At 37.2% G+C, this 27,571-nt stretch overlaps 1 protein-coding gene across 10 annotated transcripts in view; it reads right to left on the bottom strand.

Annotated features, from left to right (window-relative positions):
- Positions 1-27,571, bottom strand: part of DMD (dystrophin) — a 2,113,538-nt gene that overhangs the window by 1,640,251 nt on the left and 445,716 nt on the right. For all 10 annotated transcript variants that reach the window (XM_081792827.1, XM_081792829.1, XM_081792824.1 and 7 more), the window contains exons 3-4: positions 5,169-5,261; positions 3,455-3,532 (exon numbers count right to left, since the gene is read on the bottom strand). In XM_081792827.1, the coding sequence (XP_081648953.1) occupies positions 3,455-3,532; positions 5,169-5,261 (171 nt within the window). The remainder of the gene's footprint in view (positions 1-3,454; positions 3,533-5,168; positions 5,262-27,571) is intronic.

The raw sequence follows: 27,571 nt of genomic DNA, 5'->3' as shown, positions 1-27,571 counted from the left end.
TAACTAGTCTCCTGATTCCTAAATCCATGGAACAATTTTGCCTGTTTTTGAAATTCAATTAAAAGAAGTCATAGTAGGGGCGCCTGGGTGACTCAGTCAGTTAAGCATCCGACTTCAGCTCGGGTCATGATCTCACAGTTCATGAGTTCAAGCCCCACATCCGGCTCCATGTTGACAGCTCGGAGGCTGGAACCTGCTTCGGATTCTGGGTCTCCCTCTCTCTCTGCCCCTCCCCCACTCACATTCGGTCTCTCTCAAAAATAAACATTAAAAAAAATAAACATTAAAAAAAAGGAAATCATCGTAGGTATACTTTTGTGTCTCACTTCTTTGGCTCAAAACTCTTTCAGGAGAGTGGTCCATCCTATGTATTGTGTATAACTATCATTTGTTCATTTTCACTGCTTTATAATATGCCATCATGTGACTATACCACAGTCATTTCCAGTTTTAGCTTTTAGAAATTAAGCTGCTACGAGGGGTGCCTGGATGGCTCACGTAGCTAAGCATCTGACTCTTGATCTAGGCTCAATTCGTGATCTCGCAGCTTTGGACATGGAGCCCTGCACAGAGGTCTGCACTGACAGCACAGAGCCTACTTGGGATTCTCTCATTCTCTCTCTCTCTCCTTCTCCCTCTCTCTCTGCCCTGCCCCTGCTTGCACATGCACCCTCTCCTCTCTCTCTCTGTCTCTCAAAATAATTTTTTTTAAAAAGCTGCTATGAACATTCTCTTTCTACACACACACACACACACACACACACACACACACACTCGTGTGCAGAGATAAATGGTAGTTACATGTTATGCCTAAGCACAAAACTGTTGGCCTATAAGAATTATGCACTTTGGCATTCAGTATATAATGCCAAACTATTTTCGATGGTTGTCTGATTTACATTTCTACCAGTTAGGAGTTCAGGTTATTCCAAATCCTCACCCCCAGCATTATTAGCTTTTTTAATTTCAGCCATTTTTATGAGTTTGTATTGGTATCTCATTGCAGTTCTAAATTTCCCCAATTACTGCTGAGGTTGAACATTCTATATTATTCTTCAGCTTCTAAACATCCCCTTTTGTGAAGTTGCTGTTCAAATTTTCTGACCCTTTTTTCTCTTGGATTTTTTTTTCTCATTCTTTCAAATCTAATACTTAAAAATTAAATAAATAAACAATAGGGGAAATCATAGCAGGAATGTGGTATACTCATCAATAGTGTAAAGGTAACAATTCTTCCCAAATCGATCTATAGATTTAACTCACTGTTGATGACATTCCAAACAGGATTTATATAGAAATTAAAAAGATGATGGTAAAAGGAATACAGAAATTCAAAGGGTCAATATAATCAAGAAAAAGTGGGGGAACCTAGTTCACCAGATACCAGTATGGATTATAAAACTGCAAAAATCCAAATGGCAGGATGTTTGTGCACGTATAGACAGACAAAAATGGTAGTGAATTCAAGTCCAAAAACAGAACAGCATCTGTACCAAGAAATTATGACACACCCAATACTCGAGAGCAATGAGTAAGTAACATTGTTTTTAAGAAATGGTGTAGTGACAGTTAGATTCCAAATGGAAAAAAAAAAGAAAGAACCTGAATTTTAACCCACTCCTAATGCCAAATTCAATAATCAATTCCAGGTGATATAGAGATCCAAATTCAAGTGACAAAACAACCAAGCCTATACAGAAGACAACAAAGTATAATATCATAATGGTTTGGGGAAGGCAGATATTTCTTAAACAGGATACAAAATTATAAAGTGACCATTTATAAAAATGAACTACATCAGAATGAAGAATTCTGCTTTATCAAAAGACACCAGTAAGTAAAAATGTAATCTAGAAGGAGAAAACACATTTGCAATGCAGAAAAGAAAGGGTTTGTATCCATAACATAGAAACAACTCATAAGTTTGATGAAGTTCAAGTTAATTTTTCTCTTTTTGAATCAGGCCTCTGGTTTCACATCTAAGAAATATTTGGTTATCCCAAAGTGACAGAGATTTTCTTTTATGGTTTCTCTGTTTTATTGCCAGAATTTCTTCTGGTCTTATATTTAAAACTGTGAAATTAATAATTATATATAAGAAACCAAAAAATTCATAATCAATAACAAATATGAAAAAACAAAACTATCATTAAACAAGATCTATGGCTACATTAATCTACTATTTTAGAGGTGCTCCAACAGCCAATTGTTTAATATGATATTATCTTGGTGGGAAGAGATCACCTACATGAAAGAGACTTAATAGAGTAATTCTTTGAATTTTCTGCTGTCTTCCTTGCTTTGTATATTTTGTAATGGAATATGGGGAACTGATATCTAAAAAAGATTTTTCTTCATGTAAATTCTACTATCTTTAAAACAATATTCTCAATTTTTGTGGTATTGATCTTTCAAAAGGATCTATCAGACTGATGTTGAGGCAAATGTTTTATAGAGTGTCTTATTATGCCTGCACAAAATTTGAAAATATACAGTTAGTCACTTCAGAAAATGATAAAAATCTATAATGATTTTATAAGGCAATTTCCATAGATTAAGTATGACAATAACTGTAAATTCATAAAATCAACCAAATGCTACACAGCCTTCACTAACATTTTCCATGTGATGCCCTCTCTGTACCAGATGAACTGAATAACTTTTGGGGGAGTATACATCACAACTAATCTATCACTGACGATGGTTATTTTTAGAGTATGTGAGCAATTTATTTGAATTTATTCTTGAAATAGAGATGTAATGTAATTAGGAAGCTACTAAGGACCTGGTAAACATATTGGTCGATGAGAAAGATTGCAGGAAGTTGCTAAGAAAGGAGGGGCTGCCTCTAATATCATGGTAGAAGGGAGGAATCTCAAGGTTACTCTCCTCTCATCTACATACTTGTTTAGGTATAACTGTTGACCTTCTAATGCCACACATGCATGTTCATCCAGTTAAACTAAATCAAACCTAGCAAGAGAAAACAAATTTGCAGTTCTGTAAGTTGAAAGAGTGAACTTTCATACGTGGGTGTGGTATCTAATAAATGTTGCCTTAACTCAAGCAAACTTGAATACATAAAAAATAATACTCAGCCTAGTAAAAGCCATTTGCTTCACAGAACACTACTCTAAGAAACTGAGGTTCACCAAAAGAGTGAATACGTCCTTCAGATATAGCTGCATCAAGTAAAATCTGAACACAACACACAGTGCCCTATCGGGTCTGAGTCACACCCTTCCCTGCCCTCTGTGACTCGGTACATTTACTTGCTGAGTCACATTAGCCACCAGCAGATGCACATGAACCAGAACGCATACTCGTTATAACCCACTACTGTGATTTGTAAGAGAACTTGAGAAGCTCTCCCTGCATTTGGGGCCAAAGCCCTCACTCAAACATTAACTATGTTGTCTCATGGTATCCAAACTCTGTCCAGGTCTCCACTTACATTATTTTTCTGCAAGACGCGCAGTGCCTTGTTGACATTGTTCAGGGCATGAACTCTTGTGGATCCTTTTTCTTTTGGCTGAAAACAAAATGAAACAATGTTTACTGCCCAGCAGAGAGGGACAATCTACTAGAAATGAAACAATTTATACATTTTACTTCTAAGTTTGAGTATTTTAAATGAACACAGGCTGTGAGGCGTTAATATAATACACTTAAGGGCTCTGGGTTAATTGTCCTTGTCATAGGACTTTCTTAGCATGAATCAACCTCTCCTCAAGAAAAAATGACAGTTTTTTTTTTCTTCAAAAAAAAAAAAATCTATTTTGGTTACCATCTCTTCATTCTGCAGCCCAGCTGGGGATTACAGCATGACCAGGAAGAGAAACAACATTGCAATAAGGGTTTATTAGTAAGGTAGATAAGTGAGTTGATTTCCACACTTTTAAGGAACGTATAAAAGAGACTTGAGCCTATAAGGATTATATAATGCCAAATAGGATTAAGACAAACTATTTTTGTCGACATTACCTTAACTGTCTTCATCACTGAAGCTCAAAACCTCAATAATCCTTGGTTCTATAACCCTCACTCCCAATCCCCCAAATACCATCTGATCCTATAATTTCGAAACTGACATTTGCACAGTACATTACAGTATGTGGATTAAATCATTTATCCAGTTGTGGAGTTTCAGAAATTCTGCCATTATGATGCCTACCATATTTACTTCTAAAATGAAATACACATCTTAAGAAATTTGTAAACACACAGTAAATCTACAGATGGTCCCCAACATGATAGTTCAATTCAGGATTTCATGACTTTATGATGGTGCAAAAGTGAGAGGCATTCAGCAAAAAATGTGCTTCACATTTTGATTTTGGATCTTTTCCCAGGCTAGTGATAACCCAGTATGCTACTCTGGTGACACTGGGCAGGGGCAGTGAACCACAGCTCCCAGTCAGCCATGCAATCAATCATAAGGGTAAACAACCAATGTTCGTACAACCACTCTGTTTTCCGCTTTCCATACAGCATTACATTCCATGAGACAGTCAACACTTTATTATAATATAGGCTTCGTGGTAAATGATTTTCCCCAACTGTATGCTAATATAAGTGTTCTGAGCATGTTTAAGGTAGGCTAGGCTAAAGTATGAAGTTCAGTAGGTTAGGTATATTCAATGTATTTTCAAATTGTATTTCCAGTTCAGGATGGATTAGTAGGGACATAACCCCATGGTAAGTCAAGGAAGATCGGTATTATTAACCATTGGCACAGTGTTGGATAGCAGTTCTCTGGAATTTACTCATCTTGCAACTCTTCATTTTCCATATCTCAAGTTAAATGTTCTTGTCACAATAAAAAAATGAACTGAAACTTAAAAGATCATTATGAATAAAAGCCTTATAAAAAGACGTTCAATAACAAAGATACCCAATATTATGAGCAAGTAATATCTATTAATTAACATAAGTTACATTACTGAAAAATGTCACCTGCTAGTTCTATATAGGATAGAGTATGCCAAAATAAAAGTAATATCGAATATTGTTTTATTCAGGAATAGGTCCTCTACTACTAGTTAAATCGGTAATTATTAAATTAGTGCATTTTACTAGATCGAGTAAAACTACACTGAGATCATTTCTTTTTTCTTAGTAAATTCCCCTAAGGTTAATGTGAACTTTCTTAGAAATAATTCACATACCAGTTTTTGCCCTGTCAGGCCTTCCAGAAGATCTAGGAGGCGTCTCCCATCCTGTAGGTCACTGAAGAGGTTCTCTATGTGCTGCTTCCCAAACTGAAACATGAAATATACCCAATTAAACCAAGCACTCTTCCAGTGATCCATTTCCATGATTATGCCTTTTAAAATTGAAAGCTGTGGTTAAGAATATGCCATGTAACAGGGTACCTGGGGGGCTCATTCGCTTGAGCATCTGACTTTGGCTCAAGTCATGATCTCGTGGTTCATGGGCTCGAGCCCCGCATCAGGCTCTGTGCTGACAGCTCAGAGCCTCGGGCCTGCTCCAGATTCTGTGTCTCCTTTTCTCTCTCTCTCTCTCTCTCTCTGTCCCTCCCCGACTCATGCTCTGTCTCTCTCTCAAAAATAAATAAACATTAAAAAAAAGAATATGTAATGTATCTAATTCTTAATCTGCCAAGGGTGAAAGATGAAAAGAGAACCTACAAGTAAAAAACAAAAAAGCAATATATCATCATTAGGTCAAATCTATTTAAATTGTTTTTTTTTTTTAATAAGGTGAGTTGGATTATCTGTAGCCTAACTGGTCTAATTAACTCAACTTTTTAAAAGCTGGTTCTATGAAGGAGAGAGAGGTAAACACACAAAGAAACAGACCACATACAATTTGCCCTGGGCAGGTGCTTAAAATTTAACTGTTTGGTATACCTCTATCATAGAGGGCCCACCATCCTGCACCTAGAACGTGCTCTCTCTGAATATACACTTTGGAAACTATCTCAGAATGATCCATTTTCATCTTGCATGGCTCATATGTTAGAAATATCTGCTTTTAACTGAGTTGAAATGGCCCTGTGACACCTTTGCATCTATTTTCCTCAGTTCTTTACCTGGGAATTATACTGAAGGAAAAAGAATAACCACTCATAGTATCTGGAATTTTTGTAGCAACTGCTCATGAAAAACAATTCACTAAATGAGTGGATCTTCAAATCTTTGTGATATAGCTGTGGGCTGGCACTAAAATACTCATCTTAGAGACAAGACAAAGAGATTGAACATGTGGCCCTTTGTCACAAAAACTACAAGACAGTAAAGCCAAAATTCTGTCTGGATCCATCTAACTCCTGAGAGGCTTGTTCTTCTTAGTTTATCATACTCTGCTTTCTAGGCCTTATCCTCCTTCCATCTGATTATCTTTCAAATATTTTATTTTTCTGTCATGCTCTCAAATATTTTCTTTTTCTGGTTGAAAGCCTAAAATCCCTTCCTATGAAATCATTCACATCTCTTTCATCAGTCAGTTTCTCTACAAAGCCCTAATTTATCAGTGGCAGATGTTTACTGAGCACCAATAAACCTGAGCTAGATGCAGGGGCATACACTAGTAAATCAGCCAGACATGACCCCAGCCCTTATAGAACTTTGAGTCCAGCAGGGAAAACAAATATTCCCAAAAGGTAATACTACACAGAATCAGTAAAAGGGACCCAGGAACATATAACTGTGGGAACGCCCATAGTATGGGGACCATGAAATACTTCCTCACAAATGTCAGGCGATGCGTCTAACATTACTTTCCATGTGAGTGGGTTTGTCTCAAGCCTTCCTCGATTGCATGCAAACCTGACATTTCACACAGGTCAAGAAAAACAAAGAGCAGCCTTAGTTTCCAGGCAAAGGGCATCCCTGAGGTTTCCAAGATTAAAGACATAGGATTCAAGCTCTCCCTACTGCATGGTAGCCATGTCAATGACAAATCCTGTCAATGCCTTGGTGTTTCACCTAATGAGAACACAGATCCCCCACAAAAAGGCTGCCAGTCCCATGGCCACCCTTGAAAATCGAGCCACAGAGATGCTTTGACAAAGATAACTGCAAGCTATTATTTGTAAATTCTCCTCTAATAGTTCTGATTAAGAATTTCAGGGGAAAAGAAGACAACATAAAAATACGAATGTGCTGAAATTTTTAAAAACACCTTGACTACACATTATGTGCAAGTAAATCTCAAAACAACATGCCATTTTTATGAAACTTTAAGGAAAGCTTTCTACTAATAAGTAAAAGAAAATGAATGCATGCTTTCAAATTGGTTGAAGCTCTACGATGCCTCGAAAATGCTGTTGGCTGTTTTGTTTTGTTTTCTTTTCTTTTGTTCCATCCAGGAGCAAAACTTTACAGATGCATTTCAGAAGTGAGTTGCTTCCAAACTTATCGACAAAAAGAATATTGCACACTGAAATGTGTCAAGTTTTGAAGAAAAAAAATATATACTTACCTGACAAAGATACTTGCTCTTGTTAAAAAATATGTATCTGGATAGATATATAGACAGACAGATGACAGATAGATAGATAGATAAATAGATAGAAAGATAGGTAGGTAGGTAGGTAGATAGATAGATAGATAGATAGATAGATAGATGATAGATAACAAAGTCTGTCAAACCAGGAAGGATGTGGGTGGCAGGATGTTTACTCAAGAAGGGCAGGAACAGGAAATCAGGTAAGTATTCAGGCACAAAGTAAAGCATAAACCCCAAGGCCGTAAGGATCATCTAACATCCACAACACAAAGACTATAAAGCTTATGCTTTGGGGACAAGGAGTCCAGACAGAGGTCAAAACAAGGCAAATGGGATCTTGCTTTGTTCCAAGCTCATACATACAGGCCAAGGTATTTTATAATTCTTTCTTTTAAACTGGAAGCAAACAAATGGAGAGGAAGTGAAGGACTGTAGGCTAATCAGAGGCCTCCGGGCACATCTATTTGGGGCACCTCAAAAGCAATGAGGTGACAGAGAAAAAGCTCCAGCTATCATACATAATTTCATAACTCATACGATAAACGATATACTAAAGTATCATAATTGAAATCCAATTTCTATTTGTTATATCCACATTCTCTAATAGAGTGCTTCTCAGAATGTTCCATCAAAGCATCCTTCTAGCAGATGAGATGGAATGAATTTACCCCAGGTCTGGCAGTATAAATTAGGCAGTGACAGCAGGTTCAAAATGTCTATAAACACATATGTTTTCTGTTAAGAATTCATGGAGATTTTGCCTTCTTCTCTGAATTAATGTTTGTTTTAAAAGTATTTTCAAGCACTTACGAGTGACATTTCCTCTTCTAGGTCTAATTAAAGTGATGCTCAATGAAATGTACAGTATGTATCCTGTAACGTCACAGATCTTCAGGTGCTCAGTCTTACTCTTCCTGTGGTATAAAGACCCCGGGGAAAGCAAAACATCTCATCTCTGTTGGATGGTTTTCATTTCTTTCCTAGATTCAAATCCTCATTCCATAACATTATAGCTATGATATAGTAAAAGTAGCACAGTTTTGAGATGCAGAAATAGCTGACTTTTAAACTCAAGTCCTCTATTCACTAGCTTTGCTGTCTCAGGCAAGTGACTTAGCCTTTCTGAAGCACAATATACTCTCTTTTTTTGCAATAATATTTTATTTTAGTTATTATTTTTTAATATGAAATGCATTGTCAGATTGGTTTCCATACAACACCCAGTGCTCCTGCCAACAGGGGCCCTCCTCCATACCCCTCATCCACCCTCCCTCCTTCCCACTCCCCATCAACCCTCAGTTTGTTCTCAGTTTTTAAGAGTCTCTTATGTTTTGGTTCCCTCCCTCTCTAACCTTTTTTTTTCTCCTTCCCCTCCCCCATGGTCTTCTGTTTAAACGGAGATTGAAATAATACCACTTCAGAGCACTCTTCTGAGGCTTAAATGGAACAGTGTGCTGTGGTATACAGACTGGGCAGATAGTAGGCACTCAATAAATATAGGATTTTTTGTTTTGTTTTGTTCAATTATTCCTTGACTTCTCTCTGTCTGGCCAAATTCCAGATTAAATACAATGCTGGTACATTATTGAGTCTACTAGAAAATGTAGAGCTCACTTACAGTGTACTCCGATTTTCTTAGTTTGGTACCCTTGTAAGAGTGAAAGTCAAGGATAGAAGATGTCACTCCATATTCTATTACTAATACTGGTAAATGTGGAAGGCACTCAGAGGCTTCAAGCCCTTTCTCTCTCTCTCTCTCTCTCCTTCTCCCTCCCTCCCTCCCTCCCTGTCTCTCTCTTTTTGTTCTTGGGGTTACCTTTCATTAAATCTTTTGTTTACCTCCCTTTTCATCTTCTACATCTACTATGTCTTTTTGTTGCAAGTGACATTTATGTCATGAAAACAGTAATATTTCTTTAAAATTCCCTATCTGTAATGGCTTTCAAGTATATGAAAATTATTTTGTAAAGCACACAAAACATTAAACTCTCTTTGGGCCATATGACCCTGCGGCTCTCTGTCTTCAATCCCTTTCGTGACTAGTATTTTAGTTAAAAGGTGAACTTTTGATATTACTCAGCAGTTTACTGCATTCACTTACATATTGTCTTCTTCCTTGCGAACCCAAATAAAAAGATGAAAGGGCTATAAAATGAGATAATAATGCTTCCTGATCATTGTCAGTATGATATATAGAAATACAGATGCACAGACAAGGTTCAAAAGAAAAAAAATCAGATAGGTTGATTAGCAAGTGGGATAAACAAAGTGACAAAAAATCAAAGTGAAAAAAAATTGAAAGGGACAGAAATGGATTTGTGAAAATATTTAAATAACTTCTGATTCTTCACAGTTGTTATCAATCCCTTAACCTAAAAATACACAGGGATCAATATAATATTCCAATGAGAGGTAAAGAGCACAGGAGTTATTTAGCATGGCCTTCTGCTTACAGAAAGGTCAGCCTCTGGACATCTCTGTTGGTCAGAAAGTCAAGATACTTCTCTGTGATTACAAATCGTTAGATACTGGAAATACCAAAAACACTGGGAACACCAAAAAGAAGGGTGAAAATAATTCAAAATCTATTGGTGGATGATGCTGATCGCCTCCCATAAAATTATTACAACCCATTATAGTCTAAATAGGTTGTTTTCATAAATGATTGTTTTTTTAAGTATGAATTACAAAAAGTATTTTATAAGAGAATTTTATCGAGGTGTAATATACATATAGGAAAATGCACATACCTTAAGAGTTAGCTCAATTGGCTTTTATGAACTGAACACATTCATATTATCACCACCTATATGGAGAAATAAAATACAACCAGCATCCTCAGAGCTTCCTCACACCCCCTTCTGTGTAGTAGCCCCTTCAATAATGACCACTATATTGACTTTTAGTACCACAGATTAGTCTTGCATTGAAAGGAGTCTCTTAAAAACAGAAAAACAATGTTGGTTTAGTGTTTCATTTTAGGAGACTAATGACTGAAAGATACCAGGTTGAGGCAGAGGGAATTTGGAAATTAAAAAAAAAAGAAAAAAGGTGCACTGATGAAATTTGTTTTACGAAACAAAAGGAAGGTATGATAATGTCAAAAGAAAGTGTTTGCTTCATACCTAGAAGGTCTTGGTTCAAATCCCCAGTCCTGCCATATCTCCAGTTGCGTGATATTGAGCAAATAACTTAAGCTTTCTGTGCCTTACCTTTTGATCTACACAATGAAGAAATACTGTTACCTAACTTATGGTAATCCTGTGAAGATTTAAATGCACTTAGAACAGTGCTTTGTTTATAAGACATACTCAATAAGTGTCAGCTATCATGAATTTGTTCCAAAATTCTTAAGCCAAATAATCCATATTTTCCATAATTCTCCTTATAAATTTTGCCTCAAAGTAACAGAAGGCATCAACTTCAAAGTATTAGTATGGGGATTAAATGGTTCATAATTACAAGGTGTCCAACATGTGGCCTGGCACAGAAAATGATTAATAATCTCTAATAACATTCTCTGTTTCCTCCTTCCTGTTAAATGCCATCACCTGAAGGTGAAGAATAGAACTTTGCTTTATGGGTCACAGGGTCCTAGCAGGATTTTGGTAACTTGAAGAGAGTTTAATAAGGGACAATTTACAAAGATGAAGGCAGGGAATAAAGAAACCACCATAACTGGTAGTAGAGAATGGCTATTATCACTCCTAGACTCAGGATTGAAAAGAAAGAGTGGTTACTGGTCCCTCAACAAAGAGAGAGCTAACAGAGTCACCTGACAGGAGCTTGGACAGCAGGCAAATGAATGCAGCCACCCTGGAGTTAATAAATGCCCTGGTCTTTCTTTCCTCTCTCTAGGACCTCCTGTAAATGCTCCCATTAGTCAAATCCAACTGGAAGCCAGAGGACAAGAAAGTCTGCTGATATGGTCCACAGAGGTCAGCCTCACAGGGAAGAAAAAGGCAAAGAGTGGACCTAGAGGAAGAAACCACAGACATACAACACCCCAGACAGGAAAACAAACTTTCTGTGACCCAAGGGATCAATGCCAGGGACGCCCATGTCAGAAAATAAATAAAAACCCAAGTGTTCCTCCCCAAGTCTCCTATATTTCTATCATTGGTAAGGTCATATGGAAGAGTCAAATGTATCGCTGAGACATTTCCTATTCTACAAAAAGGGTATCAAAGTCCTGGAATGTTCTGTGGGAATTGACAGTTGAAAATTAATATATATTATTCGTTATTCCTTAACATCAAATACTTTTAAAGACTTCTATATACCAGGTAAAGCACTAAAATCTGAGATACAGAGATAATCAAGCACTAAAATCTGGGATACAAAGATAATCAAGAAAAATCCAAGTTATTCCTTGGAGCTAAGAAGTGTTTAAGAGCTAAGTTTGGTAATATAATAGATTTACAATCTCTCCAGATATAAAATGCTATTTGGCAGGAAGTCTTTATAAAACATAATCACTAGGATCTAATATGCATACTATACTATTAAGTACACGAGAAAAGATTCAACCAGATTTCACATTAGAACTTTCTACAGGAGCCCCAACAATAGTTAATGAAAATCAAGTCATTATCTGTAAATGGTCTATTAGAAACCCAAAAGTAAAGTGTGCTTAACCGAAAGTTAGCATAGTTTGTTGTCTGATCAGGTCTGTCTTTAACATGGTGTGTAATGAAACTGAATTCTTAAACTAGGCCTGAGTTTTCTCATCTGTAAATTAAATAGGTCAGTGCTAATTCAATTACCAGGCTTTTCGAAAGAAAAAGTAGTATCATCACGGTAAGTAATTTTCTGTCTTACATTTCTAGACATAAATTTAATGTAAAAATAGTTATTTTTAAATATATGGTAACATTACAAACCATGATTGTAGTTCATGATCTTATTTTGCCTTTAATTTTTTTTTAATTTCTTATTGAAGTTTAATTGCCATACAATGTTACATTTGTTTCAGGTGTATAACATATTGATTCAACAATTCTATACATTACCATACTACCCACCACAATAAGTGTAGTCACCATTTGTTACCATACAACATTATTAAAAGAGTATTGACTATATTCCCTATGCCATATTTTTCATCTAACTTATTTATTTTATAACTTTTGTACCTCTGAATCCCCTTCATCTATTTTGTCCATTCCCTCCATCCACCTCCCCTCTGGCAACTACCCGTCTATTCTCTGTACTTAGGAGTCTGTTTGTTTGTTTGCGTTTGTTTTTTGGATTCCACATGTAAGTGAAATGATATAGTATTTGTCTTTGTCTGACTTACTTCTTAGCATCATACCCTCTAGGTTCATCCATGTTGTCACAAATGGCAAGATTTCATTCTTATACCACCCTTTAATATGCCCTATAAACTTAAAATTCTGAAAGTTAAATTTGATTTCTCTATTCAATCACATAAACATAGGATTTAAGGTTGAGACAGCTAATAATGGAAAGGAGGGTTGGTTATATTCTATCCCAACAGTAGCTTTTGTGACAGAAAAAGCACAAGATAAGGTTTCCCAGAGGAAGCATTTCATTTCAAAGCATCTAAATAACACTCTGATTCTTCAAAAAAAAAAAAAAAAAAAGAATGCTATATAACACAATGGACATGCTCACTAGAGAAAGGCCAACTATTGGCACTTAGCTCCAGGCAAAATACAGAGGGACGCAGGACAATTCAACCTCGATAAGATCCAGTGGGAGGAGACCTTCTGATGATGCCTTTAATTAATAAGTTTAAAACTTACTTATAAAATTAGCATTTTTATAATTTCTCAATTGTACTGCATTGCAATTGTGTGGACAATTACATGACAAGATACAGCCTCTTCCTAATCATTTCCTGCCCCTACCCACTAGGAAGTCAGCCTTGGACGATTCATTCTCTCTTCTTCCATGGCTATGAGGAGGGTCTGCCAATAGTCAGTGCCAAGTCAAGAAAACAGGAGACCCACAGAAAGGACAAAAGTCACAGAGGGCAGAATATTTAAGTAAGAGCTTCTGTCACCACTATAACTCCATTTCCTTCTACTAGTTTGATTCATATGAAACTTACAATTCTGAAGTCAAATATGGTTTAATATTGGCTATTTCATATGATTCATCCTCCTATGTTCTACAAAGATATGAGTAATACACATTAAGTGCTTAATTTAAGTCAGTCACAATTCTGTGCACTGTACAGGGATTATTTTAATTAACTGCCACAACAATCAATTAAAATCATTCCCATTTTCTAGATGACAAAGCTGAAGCACAAAGAACATAAGTAACCTGACTAAAGCCACACAGTGAAAAAGTGGTAGATACCAACCCGAATTCAAGCAGTCTATCTCCAGATTTCTTAACCACTCTCTACACTGTAACCGCTATTTGGGCTGGGCTTCTATGACCATGATGCCATTCAGGGTCAGTGTGAGATAAATTTTACTTGCTCATTTTCACAATCTTTCAATAAAGTAGGGGATAATTTAACTAATTACTCTTTTTCTTTCCCCTGAAGTTTCTGAAGGTCAGATGCAGTTACATAGCCTACGAACAAAATTGCTTTTAATTTTAGGTTGAATTAGTAACTGAAGGATAATAACACAGTGATAATTCTACATATGCACATTAGGAAAATTCTTCAATGTCCTAAATTTTTACTGTTATATCACTCTTATGGGGGATTCTATTAACTCATTCAGGAGTCCCATATGCCAAGCAGTGAGATCCTCAATAAATCTGGTAAATACTGCTCTAGAGACCAAAACAAGTTTTTAAAATGAAGAATTTATTCTAAGGTATATGGAAGATATGGCTTTTTAATGTTAATTCCGTTAAAAAACAAAAGCAATACCCCACACCAAAAACCTAGAAAGACTACAGATCAAAATATAGATATATTTAAAGCAATCCTTAAATGTAATCCTTGATGAGAAATAAATGAGATCAAAGAAATAGGAAAAGTTTACCTGTGCAATCAGTGCACTTATTTCTTGAGAGATCCACTCAAACATGCCAGTCACTTATCCAAAGTCTTCCATGTGAGATTCATATAGTCACATGTTAAAGAACATTGCATCGGTTTATATACACAATGGAATACTACGTGGCAATGAGAAAGAATGAAATATGGCCTTTTGTAGCAACGTGGATGGAACTGGAGAGTGTGATGCTAAGTGAAATAAGCCATACAGAGAAAGACAGATACCTTATGTTTTCACTCTTATGTGGATCCTGAGAAACTTAACAGAAACCCATGGGGGAGAGGAAGGAAAAAAAAAAAAAAAGAGGTTAGAGTGGGAGAGAGCCAAAGCATAAGAGACTCTTAAAAACTGAGAACAAACTGAGGGTTGATGGGGGGTGGGAGGGAGGGGAGGGTGGGTGATGGGTATTGAGGAGGGCACCTTTTGGGATGAGCACTGGGTGTTGTATGGAAACCAATTTGACAATAAATCTCATATATTGAAAAAAAACAAAAACAAAAACAAAAAAAGAATATTGCATCTGAAGCCAAATAGGCCTTTATTTAATTGCAGTTCTTTTTCCAACTGTGTGAACTTGAATAAGTTATTTGGTAGTTTGCTTATTTTCCTAACATATCAAAGGAGGAGGGTAGTGAAATTATTCAACTAAATTAAATAGATACTATTCAAATACTTTATACTGTTCCAGGTGCTGGGAATAATTGGGAAGATAAAAAGATTTAAAAAAAAACAAGATACTGACATTGTTTTCCAAGCTTTGCCCATGGTCAGGAAGAAGGTTTGCATCTAAGCAAATATAATTATAGCATTGTGTTATAACCCTGTCAATAGAGGTATTATAAATATGGTGTCAGCACAAATAAGGAGAGATGTCATCTTTGTTTGATAGAGTAACAGAAGCACAAGTCCTTGAATTGAAATTTACAAAGTTAGATAGGAAATCAACAGGTAGATGTGGAAAGAGGAAGAGAACGCCAAGCAGAGAGGCACTTCAGATGCTAAGGATCAAATAAATTAAACTGCATCAAATATTCAAGAAACTGGGATAAATCAGTTCTTGGAGCACAGGGCACATGGAGGGATGGCAGATGATGGGATGGGAGATGTGTGAGAACCCACAGCAGAGGGAACTTGGTTTGCCACCCAAAGGAGCTTGGGCAAATGTCCAATGGTCTTTTGTATTAATTCTTTACAGCATGGCATCTAATTTTGAAGTTTTTACCATATTTTCCACACTAATATTTACATTGATGTTTTAAGGTACTTAATATTGTTTAGGAAAGACCAATATTGGCATCGTTTACAACCTAATTCTGCAGTTGCAAAAATCTGAGAGAACTATTCTGGTGTGGAAATAATACTTGGCGAGAGAGTTGTGTTGTTCAGGAGCAACTGCTCTAACTTGCCTCTGGAAGCAGGGTTGGCCATTGTCTTACTTTGGCCAATTGGATGCAGTGGAAATGATAGTGGTCTACTTCTAGAGGCAGGCCTCACAAGGGCTCGAACACTTTTGCTCCCTTGTTCATGTCTCTACCTTCACCAAAAGAACATGACTGAGCTAGAGAGCTGGAAGATGAGACATGTGATTCAGAGCCAAGTTTCCAAGTAATCCCAGATGACGTCATTTTGGCTGGTTGACAGCCAGACATGTGGGAGAGCTCAGCCAAGATCAGCAAAGACATCTGATCAACTGATGGCTAACTAGAGACACGTGAATAATCCCAACAGCTGAAGAACTAGGTGTTTTAACCTACTGAGTTTAAAAGTAGTTGTTACACAGCATTAGCATTAGCTAACTGATACATGTCTGTACATAAACGTTTGTTTCTACAAAGGAGAAATATGTCTGAAAAATTATACTTTAATATATAAATATGGATAAATTATTTATGAATTACTTGTAAGAGAAGCTTCATAATTTTTGTGAAACAGAACTTAAAGCTGGGAAGCATTGTTACTGCCGAAATTGAATATGAGCAAAAAATCACTGTTTCTAGAGATAGATTCAATGAGTTATCTGGAAAAGAACATAGTCAATGTACTCGACACAGCTCCTCCAATTCCAACATGAAATTAAAATTAACAAAGTTCTGTGGTTTTTGATTGTCAATTTTATGGAATCAAGAATGCAGTACTGTCAACCTTAAAAGATTTCTAAAGCTACCTTTAATAAAATGAACTCTTCTGTGGTAGTCACATACCACAAATACAACAAAGATTGTATTTCTTGCTCAACATGTTCATTTGAGGTTCACTTGGATCTTATGACTACTTAAAAAAAGAAAAGGTAGACCTTTTGTTCTCCTGTTTGCTAGATTTTTTACTCTGTTGTCACTTCAGAAAAATGTTCCTGTGTATCTAATTTCCTTCATTATAAGCTCTAATTTCCAGTGGTTTATCATTCAGACATTTTCAAAGCAAAAATAGTGAGTCAAAAAGAATTCTCTGTGAATTAAACTGTCACCTTTGGTTAGTGTTTCTAGAATAATACATTTTTAAGTAAATTAAGCTGAACAACAGTCAAAGGGAAGTACTTAGGCTTGACATTTTTCCTCACAAAGCTCACATGAAAAACTTTAAATTGTCTTGTAAATTAATTAGAAAATCTTAATAGGCACCTGTTTACTTAAAAAATATGAAAAAATACTTTAATAACTACTTGAGTAGAAGTTTTTACCAGGATTTTTCCACTATCACATAACTTAACTATAAAAGGTGCCTAATTCAGTAATTCACCCCTAGCCACACCAAATATTTGCCAATTTTAAAACAATGTTGTGGAAAATGTTTTATTTCATGAAAATAGCAACTTTTCAAAAATATTATTGAGCAAAAAGGGAAGTGAAATTATTTTGGTTTAAAAATATAATAACCACCAGATATTTTTTTTTTTTAATTTTTTTTTTTTCAACGTTTTTTATTTATTTTTGGGACAGAGAGAGACAGAGCATGAACGGGGGAGGGGCAGAGAGAGAGGGAGACACAGAATCGGAAACAGGCTCCAGGCTCCGAGCCATCAGCCCAGAGCCTGACGCGGGGCTCGAACTCACGGACCGCGAGATCGTGACCTGGCTGAAGTCGGACGCTTAACCGACTGCGCCACCCAGGCGCCCCCAGATATTTTTTAAAGAATACCAAATACTTAGCAACTTTTTAAAGTTTATGTATTTATCGAGAGAGAGAGAGAGAGAGAGAGAGAGAGAGAGAGATCATAAGTGCAGGAGAGGGGCAAAGAGAGAGGCAATGAGAGAGAATCCCAAGCAGGCTTTATACTGTAACTGCAGAGCTCAGTGCAGGTCTTGAACCCGTGAACCATGAGATCATGAACTGAGCTAAAATGAGGTGCCCCAACAACTTTTTAAAAGGCTGGTACTCACTTACCTGGTCGAATGACCAACTCTTGGCCTTTTGTATTTAAATATTACAGGGAATGCATTAGCAATGATTTATTGATCTCAGCCTGTAAGACCTGAGATGAAGGTTTAAACAGGAATGTGAAGTTAAATTTAAAATGGAAAATATATTCATTTTAACTTCTTGGTTTTAAAAATGGTTTCTTCTGATTTTAAAACCAGTAAATGTACTTTATGGAAAAAATGATATACAGAAAAATAACACAAAGAAACTAACACAGTATAATCTCACCACTCAACCAGCATCAACATAATGGTATATTTTTGCACAGACTTTTTTTCTGTTTATACATAAACGCATTATTTTCAAACTGGAATTATCTTATATTACTAGTCTTTCTATTCCTTTTTGCCTCCTCCTCCTTGACACCATGTTCTCCTCCTTTATCAACTCAAGTGCCATTTTGGAGTGTTTCTTAATTAAACTGAGATGTTCTAGGAATTTTATGAACAGTGTCACACTTATTCCGTCTGATATTAGGAGCAATTAGCGAGGAAGATATTGTTTCTACCTTTTTAGACATGAGAAAATGAAGACTCAGAAGTCTCAAGTAAACTCACCCAGGAATTTAAACTCAGGTTCAAATCCATTCTCTCTGACTCTATAGGCTATAGCTTCATCCCTACCCAACTCTATCATTTTTTGTTTGTTGGTTTTATTGAACCTCCCATGATAAACATTTCCCTGCATAATTTTTAAAAAATCTTTAAGAACTTATTTTGGAAGAAAAAGCATCATAGAGAAGGCTGCATGCTATATTCTATTAAAAACAGACTTTCCTGTGCTGGCATCCTCCCAACTATGGTCCCATTAAGGGCCCACAGTCTTGTTTATCCTAGCCTGCGCTATCAGGGCTAGAAGCTAAAATGTGCCTGTATCTAAATCAAAGGAGGAGGAAAAAGATGGTTTTTCAAATATGGCCAATTTTGCAATTTGCAAAGCATAGTTAACTCTCTGGGTATTTACCATCGTGTAGCACTAGGAATTATCCTGACTTCCTCATTTTATGGAATACACTCAGCATGGTATGACTGTTTTGGGAACAAGGATTTAGAAGCAAATTATCAAAAGCCTATTCCTTGATATTTATGTTTATCTACCTGTCCATTTCCTATTTTATCCCAAATGTAATTGTGTGGGCCATCCATGAGGAAATAGGTCAAAAGGAATTGATTCATTAATGCGTGTGTGAAAAATAATACAGATTCCTAAATATTTGTATCTCCTTTAGTTCACAAAACAGGCATCATCCCATATAATTAACACTTCAATTACTAGCAACAACCTTCTCATAGCCCAATCTTAACAACTCCTTAGAGACGCTTAAAAATACACATGATCATTAAAGTGGACATTGCATTCGTTAGTGTATTCTGTAGTGACTAAAACCAATCTGACTACAAATTAATCTTTAAAAACCAACTAGACTTAATACGGCAAAAACAGCCACGGTAAAGTGGTAAAGTGCTATAATCCTCTTGTATTTTTATGCATGATCCTGAACTGGCTGAAGAAAAGTAACAGCCATAAAGTTTCAAGAATACTTGCTCAACTGACATATAACAGGCAACACATACCAATAATAAAATGAAAAACAAAACAAAGTGATATGGAAACACAACACCAACTCGTTTACAAAACCTACAGGCATTAACAAATGGCACAACAGGTCAACAGCACATACACACCTCAGATGAAACTCTCCTAACAGTTTTTGGCACCACGTTGAAAAAAAATTGCCAATCGGAACCAAAAAAATCGAATCGACAATGAAGTTTATCCCCAATGGTTTTTGTTTGTTTGTTTGCCTATTTGATGTTTAGAAGATGCTTCAAACCACACACTATACTTACCAAAATATCCTTGCCCTGCTTCCTTGCTGTAAGCTTCAATCCCAGCCCTGGACAGAACCACTCTTCCCTAATCTGCAGTCTTTTTGCATATTTTATTTTTTATCTTGATCCATTTCTCCTCTCTTTCTCACTATCAGTCTACTTCCTAACTCTTTCTTCAATGTCCTCTAAAACCTTAAAACATTTTGAACAGTTGCCTTTATGCCCTCTGTCTCAGTTACTCCATCACAGACTCTTCTTACATAGAATTTACTCTTGATTTTCATTTGCCTGCAATCATAACCGGTTGAAGGCTTGCCTCCTTTTATCCCTTGTTATGGTTTGACTGTCTGCTCCCAAACTACATACACTGGAATCTCAGTGACCACTGTGATGGTATTAGGAGGTGGGGTCTTTGGGAGGTGCTTACATCATGAGGGTAGAGCCTTCATGAATGAAATTAGTACTCTTATCAAAGAGGCCCCAGAGAGCTCCCTAGCTCCTTCCACTGTGTGAGACTACAACAGGAAGTTGGCAGCCTCCAACCCCAAGAAGAAACTGACCACAATCTGACCATGCTAACACCTGGATCTTGGATATCCAGGCATCAGAACTGTGAGAAATAAATGTAATTTGTATGCCACCATGTCTCTGGCATTTTGTTATAGCAGCCTGAATGGACTAAGACATCCCTCATATTTAAGATCATGTAGCAGGTAAATATTTTGGTATATTCGCTGGTGGTTCCCTCTGTTTTTGGAAACTATGTATGGGTACTTACCTGAACATCAGTCTGTCACCATAAAGATGCAAAGGAAAAGATACTAAGGCTTAAATACTGTGTTTCTAAGTAAGCGTCTGAAATCTATGGAACAGATCAAAGGTGTGCATTGAAAAATCATCAATATATTGAGTACCAATGACATGTTATCTATGCCATAAATAAGAGTTGGGGAAAACTGGAATATGATACAGAAACAGTCTGCCTCATCCCACAGTTTAATAGCTGGAAAAAGCATGGGACTGAAAAGAATTATAGTGCATAAGACCAATAGCCATTATTATGAGTTTCTGAGGAGGGACTATATCATCCATTCCAACTCTGGGATCAAGTCTCAGAGACCCTAGATATGTGGGGTGTAATCTCAGAGCTGAGAAGATCTATGCCTGGCTTGCTACGATATGGCCTGGGAGGTTGAAGACACTGAGAGTGCACCCTACCCCATCTCAGTAGCACCAGTGCAGTAGAATCAGCAATGGATAAACTGTGAAAGCAAGTGAAAGTAAAGGGTTGCTCCTTGACACTTGAGGCAACCCTAAATTGAGATGACAAAGGCACAGGAATGGACATGATATCCAAAGGCTTGACAGATTCCGATCATCTCTGCTAGTACTTTAGCAGAGAGGCCAACAGCAGAAATCGATAACATGAATTCACTGTATCAGGAGAAGACTCCAACCGAGGATGACTATGGACCTGTCACCCCTAGTAATTGAATGTGACATAAGCCCCTTGAAACTTAGAGGCCGACATGTCATCATGACCAACATATTGTTGAACATCATAACAATCAATGCCTTCACTTCAAAGTTCTTTGACCTGCTATGTTATCATGGCTTTGAACATCACTTTGCATCCATCCACATAGCTAGTTCATGCCTCCTCATCCACTTTGAATTATTCCGCCCCATGAATTATAGTGAATTACTCCCTCTGACCAGAGATTACTATTCTTCAACCCTCTTATCCCACTTTCAAATTCAACAAATGTTTATTATCTACAATAAGAGAGGCATAACATGAGGTTTGAGTGAACAACGATTTCTGAAGCTTACTGTCTCCTCAGGCAGATGAACAAGAAACAAGTAAGTAAGTTAAGTAAATATGTTGGTAAGTAAGTAAGTAAATAAGGATTATAAGATTTCAAACACTAAGATGAGAACAGAGTTGCATAAAAGATAATTTCAGGGCGACTGACATAGATAAGAAGCCCCTTCTGAGGAGGCAACATATGAGGTAAGTCTGAAAGATGAGACACAGTCAGACACTTGAAGAAGGGAGGTGGGAATAGATTTACAGATAGAGGGAACAGCATGCACCAGGTGAAACAGGGAGAAGAGAACTAAAACAGTTAGTGGCCAAGGAGGGATAAGGAGTAACCCACAGTATAGATGTTATTCCAAATGCAACAGACTTTGATGAGTTTTAAGTAGAGGAAGGCTATGATCTAATTTGAATTTGAAAAAGATCTCTCTGGTTATTGTGAAAATTTATGAAGGTGGGCAAGAGAGGCAACAGGGAGACTCCAAAGCCTCATCCCATTCCTGTAAACTCTTAACTTCTCTTCATGGTGGCTATGACCTCACCATCAGATGTGTCTCCCTGTCTCCCTCAAATGTTCATCATACTTGTCTTATCAGTATCAGTCTTGATTTAATTCAGTTTCTCATTCGCCTAGTTTCTTTTTAAAGTCATATATAATTGCTGAAGTGGTTATAGAACCCTGCCCTCTGGGACTTCAGGGCACACGGCGTTCCATTATGTTCTCTTTCCTGCTTCCTTCTGATTTCATGGGAATAAGTACCCATCCTCTTTTCAAAAACAGATCGCAAAATGTGGGCTCTTGAGGTTACTGACTACAGACCTCTCTGTGATTTTGATTCATTTCTTTTCCTCCTCATTTCTATACAGCTAGCAGGCAGTATGATTTAGTGGAAGAAAACCAGCTCCTGAAACTAGGCATTCAGTACTCAAGCCTCTGTTTCTCAGACTTTAGTATATATCAGAACCGACTGGATGAGCTTGTTAAAAACTGCAGGTTGTGGGGTGCTTGGGTGGCTCAGTCAGTTAAGCGTCTGACTTCGGCTCAGGTCATGATCTTGCAGTCTGTAAGTTTGCAGTGAGTTCAAGCCCCACATCGGGCTCTGTGCTGACAGCTCAAAGCATGGAGCCTGCTTCGGATTCTGCGTCTCCCTCTCTCTCTGTCTCTTTCTGTCTCTCTCTCATACACACACACATTTTCTCTCTCAAAAATAAAATAAACATTAAAAAAAATTAAAACTACAGGTTGCCAGGTGATTCTGACGCAGGTATAAAGTAGATTACATTTTGAGAAACTCCACTCTAGGCTCAGCACCTTCACTGTGTAACCTTGAGTTCATCAAGGCGCCTCTCTGAACATTTGTTCTTTATAGTAAAGCAGAGTGGATTAAACTGGTTATTCTCTGTGGATAACCTCAGTACTCACATTCTCCTAGTCTGTGTCTAGTATCTAAAGAAGACGAGGGGAAAAGACGCAAAAATAGTAAAACTGTATAAACTAAGAATAACTGTCGCAAATTAAGAAACATTTATCATTGGGCTTCCTAAAAATAGAGACAAAAATGAAATAATAGCATGTTATAAAGTTGCTATCAAATAAAAGGAAAGGCACTCATTCTAGCTCTAAACTCTGAGAGGTTCTCAACCTGAGGTCCAAAGGGACAAGGGAAAGAGGTTCATGAATTCAGAGGATCCCTGAACTTGGACAGGAAAAAAATTACATGTTTATTTTTTATAATATCTAACAGAAATGTATCATTTTCTTTCTGTATGATTTTAGGCAAGTGAACATTATTAACAGTACTTGAGACTTTTGTCACAAAAAAAAGTCACAGATTTTTTTTTTTTTTATAACACATGACACCTGTTCCAAGTGTCTTCATATACTGGTTACACTCATGACCATTTGGAAATGACAGTGGCCATTAAACCCTCTTCTATATTTTGTTAATGCATTAACAAACAATTTTACCTTTAAGCACACCACAAATATATTTAGTATTTTTATAATTGTATTGTAATACAATTGCTCTTCTTTGTAACTTTATGTACTTCATAGTATGAATTTTAAAACAATATTCTAAGAAAAGGTCCACAGGATTCACTAGATTACTCCATGGCACAAGCAGTATTTAGAAATTACGTCAGGGGGAAAAATCATCTTAGATTCTCCCTAACTTTGTTCATTTTCCAGTTCTTCAGTGATGGAGAACTAATGGGCTTTTGTATTAAGGGTGTTAATATGGGTTTTATAAGATAGCTCTTTTCCGTGGAATTTTTCTTCAACTTCTTAATTTAAGTTTATTTATTTATCTTTGAGAGAGACAGCATGAGCAGAGGAGGGTCAGAAAGAGAGGGAGAGAGAGAATCCCAAGCAGGCTCCACACTGTCAGCAGAGAGCCCAACGCGGGGCTCGAACTCACGAAACCACGAGATCGTGACGTGAGCCGAAACCAAGAGCTAGACACTTAACCAACTGAGCCAGCCAGGCGCCCCTCTTCAACTTCTTAATATCGCTTGAGCAGTTTTGTCAAACAGTTGAAATACAGTACCTAAAAAGAAAAAAGTTATTTATTGAATCTATGGATGCTATGTGAAATACTTAACGTGGCGTGTTTGTTTGTAAACTGAGAAAAGTAGTTATTCAAAAGCCTTGAGCGTGATTGCTTTTAAATTTGCTAGTTGTGCATACCAGCCAAGAGTTGTGATCTACACTTGAAAGCACAAGAAGAAGTTTAGTAAGTTAAAAAAAATAATCCTTTTCTAGAGTCTCTTTGTCAGTCAGTGTGCAAGCTTGATGAAGGAGACTCATCACTTGCACTGTGACCTTAGGGAAGTTACCTAACTTCATTGACCCTCAGTTTGCCCATGTGAAAAATGGGGATAAGAGAACATACCTCACATGGTTGTTAAGTAGAGTCAGTCACCCACAGAAAGCACTTAGCGTATAGCCTGCTATACAGTAAGTACCCAGTAAATGTCAGCTATTATTGTTGTTGTTGTGATTATTACTATATTGTATTCAGTTATGATCTGTGCCTTTCCAAACTTCACAATGGATTTGAAGCTCTTACAGTGAAGCACAAATATATAAAACCCAAATATAACATATGATCATCATGAGATCAAAAATAAAAAGGCAGAATAAGTCTATATGGCAAACTCCTGGCTAAATAAAGCTACAGAATTAGGCTCCAGACAAAGCTCTGTGTTCTCTGCTATCTAGGAAATAAAGCAAACAATGGTTTATGTCACTTTCGCAATGTAGACAAACATTTTTTAAAGGTATATTCCACTGGGGTGGCTGGGTGGCTGAGTCAGTTAAGCGTCTGACTTTGGCTCAGGTCATGATCTCAGGTTCGTGAGTTCTACCCCTGCGTCGGGCTCTGTGCTGACAGCTCAGAGCCTGGAGCCTGCTTGGATTCTGGGTCTCCCTTTCTCTGTGCCCCTCCCCTGCTCCCACTCTCTCTCATTCAAGAATGAATGAATAATAAATAAAGGTATGCAGAGCAGCCCCCCCCCCCCAAATACCTTACTTTGACTTTGGCAGAGTGGTTATTTTGAATTTAAGTTACTTAAATGTAAAAAGGACACTCTGACCCTCCTTTGTCTCTCTGAAAGCAGGAAATAAGTCTCCCATGTGAAAAGTGCCCTTACTTTACTAGGAGGTAAAGAAATATCCTTATAACCAGAGAGAGGGAATCCAGGGCCTAGAAGGCTGTCCAAACAAACCTTTTCACCAATTTACTTTACTACCCCAAGACCAAAGTTTTTTGTCTTGTCAATGTCTCACAAATTTATTGCTTCTTTCCCTAAAAGGTATAAAAGCCACCTGTTGTGGTCACTTCTCTGAGGCTTATATTTCTGTGAGCTTCCAAACACATGAATTAAATTCGTCTTTTTCCTGTTCATCTGTCTAATGTCAATTTAATTCTCACACCAGCCAGAAAAACCTTGAAGTATAGAGGAAAATTTTCCTCCCCAAAAGCTGTGTTATACACTGAATGTTTATATCCCTTCCCCAACCCACCCTCAAGATTCACATGCTGAAATCTTAATCCCTAGTGTGATGGTATTAGGCCTCCGGGAGGTGATTAGGTCATAAAGGTGGAGCCCTCATACATAGGATTAGTACCCTTATAAATGAGACTTCCAAAAATCCCTCGGCCTTGCTATCAAGTTAGACACAGCAAGAAGATGGACATTTATGAACCAGGATGTGGGTCCTTACCAGACAACGAATCTACCATTGCCTGGATCTTAGGTTTCTCAGCCACTAGAACTGTGAGAAATAAATTTCAGTTGTTCATAAGCCACCCAGTCTATGGTGTTCCCTTACAGCAGCCCAAACAGACTAAGACATATTGCAAATTCTAGCCTTTCTTACAGAATGCCTAGTGTAAAAATACCCTATTAGTTAATAGTATAGTGAAAACAATGGTTCATATTTCCAAAAGATGTGACCATGAAACCCTTTTCACAAAGTACTTATTAAGATCCCAGAGACTTAATCTTCTGAACATGACTTGGGAGATATTATTGGTAGAAAGCATAAGTATTTATCAGTAAGACAAATTATCAAACTTTTTTTCCTACTGGTCTTACTTATGAAATAAATATATCGTTGGAGTCTTTGCCAAAGTGGAATTAATATAATAAATGATATCATCTATGGCAGTTTTTATAGTAAACAAAAAAAAATATCTGAAGTGCTATAAGGCAAATAAATCCAAACAAACATAGTCTGAGTCCATTGTTGTGATCTGAATAATAAAATATCCCTTAGCCCCATGCGTCTTAACTTCGGTTTGCACAGGAAACATCCGAGAAATGTTAAAGTGCACAGATGATTGATTCTAGGTTGTGGGTGGGGCCTGAAAATCTCTCCTAACAAAATCTCAGTGATGCTGATGCTGCTGAACTGTAGAGGACAGTGTGAAAGGCAAGGCCTTAGTCTATTCTTTACTCATAGCAGCTTCCATAGCCAATTCTCAAATTCATAACAAAACGTAATAGAAAATATCTTCAGACACTGTTTCCAAAAAAAAAAGCAGATAAGCTTTTCACGTCCCTTTTTCTTAAATCATACTTAACCCATTGCTGAGGGGGGGAACATTACGAAAGAGTCCATCTTTCACCAGGAGAGAAGCTAAGTTGTTTTCTGACGGTTTGCTTGATATCAAGTGTGGACTTCGAAACTGTAGAGGAATAAATGGTCAGCATGAGCCTTGAACTCTATACCATCAATGGTATCCTGCCAGGCTTTATCTCTTTCCTTCCTGCAGCTGCAAATCTTCCTTCTTTCCTGGCTTCTATTTGTCAGGCCCTTCCTTCCTCTGCCCTTCACAGCTGGAGCCACTGATACTTTCTTCTTCTGCAAGACACTGAGTTTTTAATACTGAGGGTAATATAATAGAAGGAGGAAATTATTCCCAGCAGCTGTGATGGACTGTAGATCGCCACAAAATTCTCCGACACTTTTTTTCATCAAGAGGCAGCATCTAACTCTCCTCCCCTTGAAGCGTGGCTATTCTTCGTGACTTGCCTGACTAGCAGAATACAACGAATATGATATTATGGGCCTTCCAAGGTTAGGTCATTAATAGTAGCCTTTAGTTTATTTCTGGGTTTCCTGAAATACTTTCTCTGGGAGCCCTAAGCGGCTGTGTATGCAAACTGACTAAACTGAAACCATCATGCTGGAAAAAACCATGTGTTCGCTCTCTGGTTGACAGGCCCTGCTGAGCTCAGCCTTTCAGCTCTCCTCACAAAGGCACTCTACATGTGCATGAAACTGTCTTGGACCTTCCAGACCATCCCATCCACTCTCGGAATACAACCAACAGAGGTCAACTGATACAATACAGAGTAGAAGAATGAGTGAACCGAACCCTCCCAAATTTCTGATCCAGAAAATCCTGACATAAAGTAATTGTTATTTCAAGCCACTAAACTTGTAATATTTTCTTAGAAAGCAACAGAAACCCAGAAAAGTACTCTAGGATCTCTCCGGAATGAAGACACAGCCTTGCATCATGGTC

Source organism: Panthera onca, chromosome X (genome assembly GCF_046562875.1).
Source record: "Panthera onca isolate mPanOnc1 chromosome X, mPanOnc1 haplotype 2, whole genome shotgun sequence".
Lineage (NCBI taxonomy): Eukaryota > Metazoa > Chordata > Mammalia > Carnivora > Felidae > Panthera > Panthera onca.
Note: the sequence above shows the minus strand (reverse complement) of the source record. Positions and strands in the feature narration are given on the sequence as shown.